Below are 9578 nucleotides of genomic sequence, written 5' to 3' on the forward strand. Positions count from 1 at the left end.
GTCACCTCTGCCTCCCGCTCCCCTCCAGACTCTGCCAGAACAGCGGGCAGAACCCTGGCTGAGCCGGGGGCATCCAGGCCCAGCCCAGGAGCCCTCTGCTCTGAGCCCAGCGGGATGTGTTACTGTCTCTGCCTGGGATCCAGCTGGAGGCGAATCAGTGTCTCTCCCAGGCCATTCCCAGACCCCGTTACACAGAGCCCGCTCCCCACACCCCGAAATTGAGGCTGAGGCTGGGCCCACTGGTCCAGAGGCAACTGCCCACAGGCCTGCTCCCCACTCAGGGCTGACCCTTCTCTGACCCTCTCTCTCCTCTTATGAGGGACACCCCAATTCCGGAGCCGAACATGGGCAGAGATTGTGTGGTGGCTGAGGTCATGAGGGCAAAGCGGGTTGCCAGAGAAAGAAGCGGCTTTATTCAGGAAGAGCTGGGGCGGGAGGGGCTCCCTGGGTCCCACCTGTGGCCTCTTGGGCAAGGACATTAGAAGCCCATGGCTGCACATCTGAGCCCCCTCAGAGTCAGCAATGGGGGGCTATGGGGGAGCCAAAGAGTCGCCCATGGGAGGCACGGGAATGGCCTTAGGGTCATCCGAAGGGGGCAGCCCCGTCTCTGCTCACGGTGGGCAGGGCCTGGTAGGTCTGGGTCCAGTACTGCAGGTAGCTGCTCCTCAGGTGCTGCTTCAGGGATTGGCCGTCCATCTTCTTGTTAATCTCCAGGTAGTTGCCATTTTCCTGGGTGTAGGGCTCCCACTGGGTGGGCACAGCCAAGGGGCCCTTGTTGGGGTCCCTGCACAGGAGAGGAAGGCTGTGTGGGTCTGAGGGCTCACGGGAGGCCTCCATGCTGACCCCAACCACCAGGGCACCTCACTGTGTCCTGGGCACAGGCTGGGCATGTGCGTGTCCTGAGGCCCAGCCAGTACTCCCCTCCCCTCCCCTCCCCCTCCCCCTCTCCTTTTTTTTAACCTGCACCAGATATTCCATTTATTTCAATGGAGAGTAAAAAGGAGGGGAGAGACAGAGAGAGAGGAGAGAAATATTGATGTGAGAGAGAAATCCCCAATAGGCCCAATCAATATCAGGGATCGAGCCTGCAATGAGGTACGTGCCCTTGATGGGAATCAAACCTGAGACCCTTCAGTACACTGGCCCAGGCTTTATCCACTGAGCCAAACTAGACAGGGCCCAGCCAGTACCTCCTATCCTCACACAGAGGGGGGCACTGAGGCTCAGGGAGGTCAAGTGTAGGACAGGGGACAGGCATGTGGGGCCCAGGTGGCAGGAGGCCTGGCCCAGCCTCACCCGGCCTTACCCAGTCCTGGCAAAGTTGGTCCAGTAGGCGATCATGGTTCGGGAGACAGTCCTGTCTTGGGGCCGGTAGATCAGGGGGTTGTCGAAAGGCTTCCCAAACACATAAGGGAGGTCATCGGCGTGGTCGGCGCCCACCCAGTTGGGGTAGAATGGATTGCGAGAGGGGTGGGAGAACAGGTAGGTGTAGGTCCGGGCACTCCTGAGGAGGGGAGGGACATGGCCCAGGTTGGCAGGGAGCTCAGCTGGGCTGCCCACCCCCAGCCGGGCCCTGGAGGGAGGCCATGGGGAGAGCAGGGCGGGGCCGGGAAATCACCTGACTCGGACTCAGGAGGGCCCTGGGTCCCTGCACCCTGAAGGGAAGGCCGTGGGGTTGTGGTTCTGGGATTTCAGGTGCATTCACTCTTCCCTCCACAAAGCCCATGGAGGCATCTTCCCTCCTTTTCCCTGCAGAAGAATGTGTGCTCCTCATCAGATGGTATCATCTCTGCCTTCCATGTAAACATTCCTAACTTAATTTTGTTTTCGCTGGAGGTTGACCAGGTGGCCGCAGTTTGAACGTTGGCCAACTCCAAACCCGCAGCAGAGACCATCCTCCCCATCTGTCCCCTTCAGCCTGGGGGCTGCGGGGAGGCTGCAGGCGCTGCCAGGGGAGGCCTGAGGCTGAGAGGGCTCTGTAGAGGCCCCTGAGCTGGGAGGTGAGGAGGTCCTTCTGAAGGCCCGTCAGGCCTGGGCAAGGCAGATGGCGCAGGCACCGCTGGAACCCCATCACGGCTTTCCCAAGCCTCCCTGAGCCCTTCCCCGGGGAGGCTCACTGGGCAGGTAAGTGACCCACTTGGGCCTCCCCTGCCCTGGCCCTCACTTGGCGTTGGCTCTGTGCTGGGCCACGGCCATCTTCGTGGGCATCAGGAACAGGACGTCAGTCACGAAGTCCACCACCGTCTTCTTCTTGGTCTCCTGGGAGGAGTCCTGGGCCCAGGACGCCGTGTAGAGGTCAAAGGTGGCGTTGGCTCCTCTGGGCCCCTTGGCCATGGTGACTTGGCTGACCAGCTTGTAGAAGTCCTCCCTGCACAAACAAGCTGGCACTGGACCCTTGGGCCAGAGGGAGGGGCCCCAATTCCACCCCTTCCCCCACCCCAGGGCCTGCAGATGGCCTCCTCCCTCAGCTGATGCCTCCCCAAGAGGCCCCCAGGCACGCCCTGGGCCCTGCGCCCTCCTCACCCCGTGACGGTCTGCTTGTCCTTGTCAATGGCGGGCATGACTTGGATGGCAAAGAGGTGGCCATCCATGTTGTTGGTGCCAGCGATGTAGTCGACATCGGCCGCGTTGGCAAAAAGGTTCATGGGGTCGTCGGGGATGAAGTCTCCATCCATGACAGGCAGGAGGCCCAACAAGGAGGCTGAATGGAGAGCAGCAGTTTCTAGCCCCTTCCAGGACCCCCCCTCCACCTGGCGGGCTCCCCCCGCCTCCTCTGCCAGACCCTAAGCTCAGGGCAGCCCCTGCCTCCTCTGATTCAGACCTGGGTCCCCAGCCTGTCCCCCTGACATGGGCCTGGATATTCTATGTCCTGGGCTGCCCTGAGCGTGTGGAGCAGCTCTCTTGGGCCCTTCCGCCCGTTGCCACCTCTGCCCAGTGTGGCAGCCCAGACTGTGTGCACACTGCCAGAGGCTCCCTGGGCCACTCCGGCCCGCTGAAAGCACTGGGCCTGAGGTCCCTGAAAGTGGGTGCAAATGACTGTTTCTGCCCATTGTTGGGGACAAGGTGCAGCAGCTTCCCAAAGGGATCAGGACCCAGGGAGGATCAGAGGGAAGGATGGCTCCCGAGACACAGCCTGTCGGGCCTCGGAGACATGGAGGACCCAGGCGGCATGGAGCTGCCTACAGGCGCCAGTGAGCAGCTGACGGGCCAGGCCACAGACCCGGCACTTCCTCACTTCTTGGGGAGCATGGCCAGCTCCTCATGTGGAGTTCCACTCACACTCCATGACTGGTGGGGGCATCTTATAGGCCAGTGTCAGGGCCCGGGGGTCGGTGACCTTCAGACACTTGGCCATCCTGGCGACATTGTCCAGGGGGCAGCCCACCTCTTTTGCGCCCTGGGGGTTTGGGGGGAGACAGGTGGGTGAGGCCAGTGCAGGACAGAAGGTCATGGGAACCAGGACAGGGTATGGAAAGAAGGTAACACTCCCCTCGCCCACCGCAGCTCCCCTTTACCCTCTTGGCCCAGGAGAGAGGGTCCTTCTGGATGGCCCAGGGGGCCAGTGCCACGCCACTCTCGCTGATGGCTCGCCGGATGAGGCCCTTGTTGTAGGGAGAGAGGGTCTACAACACACAGAGGTCCTGTCACCATGGGCTCGCCTCTCCTGCCCACCCGGTTTCAGCAGGGACAGCTAGACTGTCAGCTTCATGCTGTCCCCACAGCCCATCAGCTCCCCCAGCTCCCATCAGATCCCCCATCCCCCATCAGCTCCCCCAGCCCCAACAGCTCCCCCATCCCCCCATCAGCTTGCCCAGCCCCATCAGCTCGCCCAGCCCCATCAGCTCCCCCAGCCCCATCAGCTCCACCAGTTTCCATCAGCTCCCCCAGTTTCCATCAGCTTCCCAGTCCCCATCAGCTCCCCAACCCCCATCAGCTCCCCAGCCCCCATCAGCTCCCCCAGTTTCCATCAGCTCCCCCAGCCCCATCAGCGCCCCCAGTTTCCATCAGTTCCCCCAGCCCCCATCAGCTCGCCCAGCCCCCATAAGCTCCCCCAGCCCCCATCAGCGCCCCCAGTTTCCATCAGCTCCCCCATCCCCCATCAGCTCCCCCAGCCCCATCAGCTCCCCCAGTTTCCATCAGCTCCCCCATCCCCCATCAGCTCCCCCAGTTTCCATCAGCTCCCCCAGTTTCCATCAGCTCCCCCAGCCCCCATCAGCTCCCCAACCCCATCAACTCCCCCAGCCCCCATCAGCTCCCCCAGTTTCCATCAGTTCCCCCAGCCCCATCAGCTCCACTCAATCTCAATCAGCCCAAGTCAGCTCCCCACAACACCCTGGGAGGTAAACCTGCCTTCCCATGTGCCCAGACCTGCAGAGAGACGCTGACACTTCCGGCTGATTGCCCAAAGATGGTGATGTTGTCGGGGTCCCCCCCGAAGGCCGCAATGTTCCTCTTCACCCACGCGATGGCCATGTGCTGGTCCCAGAGGCCGTAGTTACCTGGGGCGGGTGGGGGCCCATGAGGGACTGGGGTGGGGAGAGCTTCCTCCATGTGGGGACCCCTGACAAGCCCAGGATGGTGCATGGCAGGTCCCAGGAGGCTGTGGAATGCGGTGCAGGAGGGGGTGTGGGTTCAGGCAGTGCACCAGGAGCAGGAGGGCCAGGCTGCTCATCTCTCTCCCTGACACTGGCCCTCTGCTGTCCGTCTGTTCTATGGCTCTGAGTCCGCTGAGTCACCTCCTCAGTGTGTCATCTTCTCTCTCTCCCTGGGTCCCTGTCCGTGCTCCCTGGTCTCTCTGTTTCCCTGGGTCCCTGCCTGGCTGGCGGGCAGCCTCTTCTCTCGCTACACCTGCCGATGGGCTCCTGTATCTCACTGTCCATCCCCAGCTTCCTGTGCTGCCAGGAGAATTCTGGGTCTTTCTGGGAGACTCTCAGGAGTTGTTGGGAGAAAGCGGTGGTGAAGGGCCCCCACCAGCTCCCTCACCCCGGCCCACGCCCCGGCACACCTGGCAGGTGGGCGTCCCCAGTGCTGAGGAAGCCCAGCGGCCCAAGGCGGTAGTTGAAGGTGACCACGATGACGTTGCCCCGAGTGGCGATCTCCTCCCCTTCATACTGGTAGTCACTGAAGAAGTTTAACCCTTGGCCGGATCCAAAGATGAAGGCTCCTCCAAAGACCCAGATCATGACAGGCAGGTTCTGTGAAACTGAGGCAGGAAGCAGACCCAGTGACCCCAGCTGTTCCCCCCCATCCCCTCTGGGTGCTTGTTTCAGGGATTTCATCTCTGGAGCCCACACCAAGGGGTGGGGCAGGGCTGGGCCTCTGGCTGTCTGGGCGCTTTCTGCAGGTTTGGGGACCTGGAGGGCAAGGGTTGGGGATGCACCTTCCTCCTGGCCCTGGGGGACCCAGATGTTGAGGTAGAGGCAGTCCTCGGAGCCCTCGGTGTTGTCCTGGGTGAGAGTGAGTTGCAGGCATTCCTGCTTGAAGTCCTTGGCCTTCAGGGTCCCTGTGAGTGAGCAGAGAGGCTGGCGTTGATGGGGGAAATGAGACATTTTTTGGGGGGGGCTTGCAATCTGAATCTAGTCACTGCCCCTTTAATTATCTGGTCCTGCAAGACCTGTTTACCCAAAATACTACTCCCACCTTAGAGAGGCCATAAACCATCCCCAGACGAGGTTATCAGTGCTGGCGCCAGGCCAGGCTTGAGATGTGGTCCTGGTACCCCCACCACACGGGGCTTTTTGCAAAGTCTATTAAAGGTCTGGAACTATGATCCCATTTGTGGCACAAAGAAGCCAAAGGGGTATAGAGGAAAGCATCCTCCATATTGGGGGGTGAGCCTCAGGATTTGGAGAGAAACAGACTTCCCTGAGCCGGTCCCTGTGAAATGTCTGGGAATAAATGGGTTTTCCCGGAGCCTCTGGTACTCCTGCAGGTTTTCTCAATTGCCAGGTAAATATACAACAGCACAAGGATGGTGGGCCCACCCCCATCACCACGCCAGGCACAGGGCCAACCCAGCACCAACCCCCCACTCCCACCTTGCCAGCCGGGGTGCCGCTGTGGTTTCTCCAGGGCCTGGGGTGGGGCGGCGAAGGGGATGCCCTTGAAGATGTCCACAGAGCGGCCGCCGATGCCCAGGAGGCCGAGCTTCTTGTTGACGCCCTCCACGAAGCCCCCTTCTGTGTGCACCACGCCCAGCTGGGGAGAGGGCAGGCTCAGGGCGCAGGCGGGGGGACAGCGGGGGGAGGGGATACCCCAGCAGGCTCTAGGGGTCCAGACAGCCTCCAGGTGGGGCCCCTAGTCAGGCCAGCCTGCAGCTGTGGGTTCCTGTGGAAGCCCCGCTCCTCACCCCTGGCAGGGCCCTGAGGGAAGGGGTCCTATAGGTGCCCCAGGCTCCCCACTCCCCCTGGAGGGGCCCGGCCACTGGCAAGCAGGGGGTGTCACCCCCCTCTCAGAGGCCGGGCTCTGGGCTCCGGGTTGAACTAGAAGGAGGTCCACACTCCTGGTCTGACGCTGGGGCTGTGATGGGCAAACTGGCGGCTGCTCAGGGCCCAGCGCCCTTCTGAGCCGGGCCAGGGCCATCCCAGGGCAGAGGGAGAGCCAGGGCCCTGGATGCCCAGGAAGATGCCCAGGTCAGCCCTGAGGCACAGGGACCTGGGGCTGGAGGACTCTTGTGTTGGCGGAAGTGCCCTGAGTGCCCTGGGAGCACCTGGCCCAGCCCTTCCTCGTGGTCTCTGACATTGGAGGTCATGGCGTCCTGGCTGTCAGCTGTGGGGCCATGGTGTGAGCAGGAAGGCAGGAGGCAGAGGAAGGGCCAGGGAAGCTGGGCTGGGGCTGGGCTCTGGGGGCTCTCTGTGCCAGCGCCCCACCTGCCTGCCCCTCCTCCTCAGTGCTATCCCAAGTCCCAGGCCGGGTTAGGGGAGCCGAGGACCCCTGCTGTGTCCTCTGGGCTCTCGCTTACCTTTGCTGCGCTCACTCCTGCCAAGCAGCAGGTGAGGCCTAAGACAGCCAGGTCCAGGCGCCCCATGGTGTGTGTGCGTGCTTCGGGATGATCCTGCCTCTGTGTGTGGGTATTTATGGGGTGGGAGCAATCCGGGAGACATCCGGGAACCTGGGCTGGCAGCTGCCTGTGGCTGGTTCTCCTCCTCCTCTCTCTGCCCCTTCCTCCAGGCAGTATACCTTTGGCCAGGATAGCTAATGTTCCCAGCCAGGCTCAGGGCAAAGGACATACAATTGTGGGCACACACACACACGTGCACGGGTGCTGGGATGGTTTGCTTTGCCCAGGACCTCCTGATCGGGTGCCTGGTGCCCACAGTGTGTGTGTGTGTGTACCCACAGTGCACCTGGGCCGGTCACCGGGAATAGTCAGGGGGCCAGGCCAGGGCTACAGGGACCCAGCTGGGTGCACAGGGCCCCGCATGGGGGCTCCTTTACAAGGGCCTGGGCTCCCCCAGAGAAGTGGGCCTGCTTCCCTCCAGGCCCTGCCTGGCCCCAGCTGAGCTCTGGACCTCAGCAAAGGGAGGTCATAGGGCATGGGCATGTGGCTTCCGGGACAGAGGGCTGTGTGCGCCTGGGCAGGCACCTGGTGAGCCTGGGTCCGAGGGCCCACTGGGGAGCAGTCCGAGCTGGGTGTGGGGACCCAGAGCAGCACAGGGCGGGCGACTCTGCCCTCAGGGAGGGCACACCTCCCACTCAGCACCAGCAGCCCTGGGAGGCGGGACTGGGGGCTCAGGTGGGCACAGGTGGGGGGAGGGGGCTTTTCTGAGGAAGAGGAAGTGCCTGGCTTCAGAAATGCACCGTGACCTGGGCACAGCAGAGAGACAGAGAGGGGACAGATAGAGGGAGAGACAGAAAGCGGGACAGACAGAGGGAGAGACAGAGATAATGGAGATGCAGAAAGGCTGAGTGTGAGACAGAGGGAGAGACAGACAGAGGGAGAAACAGAGGGGGAGAGAGCTGAGCAGAGTGACTGAGGGCAGAATGGTGCTTGTGGCTCGGGAAGCGTGTCTCCCTTGGGAACTAGAGGCAGCTCCAGGGACAAAGCCCAGGGGTCCTGCCTTTGTGGCGGTGGCAGCGCTGCCTTCTCCAGGGCTGGGGTGTGTTCAGGGCCCGGGGAAGCCAGAGCCCTTTCTGGAAAGGGACCCTTCGCTGCCAGGAGCCGGTGCTTGTACACAGGCCACTGCCCGGCTGACGACACGCCTGGGGCTACCCCAGCCCCACATGGACCAGCCATGCTGGCTGCCCGCTGATCCAGAGCCCAGCTCTCCGGGGATGGAATGGGGAGGCGGCAGCACATAGGGCAGCAGGAGCCGGGCAGGCCGGGCTCAGAGGCTGAGGATTGAGGAGCAAAGGGCTTGAGGGCTACGTTTATTCTATCCGTCAGTGGACAAGTGGATAAGAAAGCTGTGGTACATTTGCACATGGATTACTCAATAGCAGAAAAAAAACAAGGAACTCTTCCCGGTTGAGACAGCCGGAGGGATCTAGAGAGTACCATGCTGAGTGAAACAAGCCAGTGGGAGAAAGATAAGTATCACATGATCTCAGTCACCTGGAATCTAATGAACTGAATAAACTGACGAATAAACAGATCCATAGGCATGGACGCAGGGAACAGCAGGACAGATCTGGGAGTGAGGGTGGAGGGAGGGCGGGAAGAGATGAATCCAGAACTTACAGGCATATATTCATAGGCTATAGAGAGGGGAGAGACAGGGCTGGGGAGGGAGGTGTGTGGAAAGGGCAGAGAAGGGAAATGGCAGAAGTCTGTAATACTCTCAACAATACAAGTTCAAAGTAAAGAAAACAGCTCGGCCCGGGTGGCTCAGCAGGTTGAGCATCTTCCCTGCACCAACAGGTCACCCTTTCCATTCCCAATCCTGCACATGGAGCCTCCGTCCCCAGTGAGGGTGTGCAGGAGGCAGCCAATCCATGTAATTATCAGATCCGTGTCCTGCTCTCTCCCTCCCTCTCTAAAATGAAAAGCAATAATAAAGAATGTTTAGAATAGGCAAACTGCCTGGGGCAGGAGGCTGAACAGCATAGCAGCAGTTGGGGAGGGGAGATCCTGAGGAGCGCATACACAGCTTCTGTGTGGAGGGTGCAATGATTGGGACCCAGAGGGTGGTGATGGTTCCACAACAGTGTCGCTGCAATCAATATCACTGAATGGAGCTCATGCATCGTTAAACTATCGTGTTTTATGTGATTCAAATTTTACCCCGATTTTTAAAAACAGTTGCAAGGACCAATTCCTGACCAGGACGGGGCTGCCTTCCTTTGGAGGAAGAGGGGAGTGTGGCTGGGCGTGTGGTTTCTGCTGCCCAGGAGGAGGAATTCCTGGATTTCAAGTTCAGACGGGAACCCACCAGCACTAAGGGGGGGATTGTGGGCAGATCAGAGCCTGCCACTGGGAAGGCCAGGCGGATGCACTGGCCAGTGGCCTCTGTGCGGGGACTTCCCATCCTGGCCGCCAGGGGCCGCCCCTTCCATTCCCAATTGGAACCCTCAGGCAACCCTGTCCTGGGAAGGCCTTTCTGGCGGCTTTGTGTCTGTAGAAGTTTGGAGAGCGGCTA

At 61.3% G+C, this 9578-nt stretch overlaps 1 protein-coding gene across 1 annotated transcript; it reads right to left on the minus strand.

Moving 5' to 3' along the window:
- Nucleotides 1-530: 530 nt before the first annotated feature.
- On the minus strand, nt 531-7100 carry LOC118708876 (bile salt-activated lipase-like). Its single transcript, XM_036420395.2, is given in 12 exon segments — nt 531-609; nt 611-784; nt 1307-1504; nt 2165-2368; nt 2524-2701; nt 3280-3397; nt 3516-3623; nt 4369-4499; nt 5006-5203; nt 5381-5503; nt 6039-6198; nt 6962-7100. Coding segments are annotated over 12 exon segments (1737 nt in total). The 5' UTR covers nt 7028-7100.
- Between the last annotated feature and the right edge of the window lie 2478 nt (nt 7101-9578).

Source organism: Pipistrellus kuhlii, unplaced genomic scaffold (assembly GCF_014108245.1).
Source record: "Pipistrellus kuhlii isolate mPipKuh1 unplaced genomic scaffold, mPipKuh1.p scaffold_m20_p_68, whole genome shotgun sequence".
NCBI lineage: Eukaryota > Metazoa > Chordata > Mammalia > Chiroptera > Vespertilionidae > Pipistrellus > Pipistrellus kuhlii.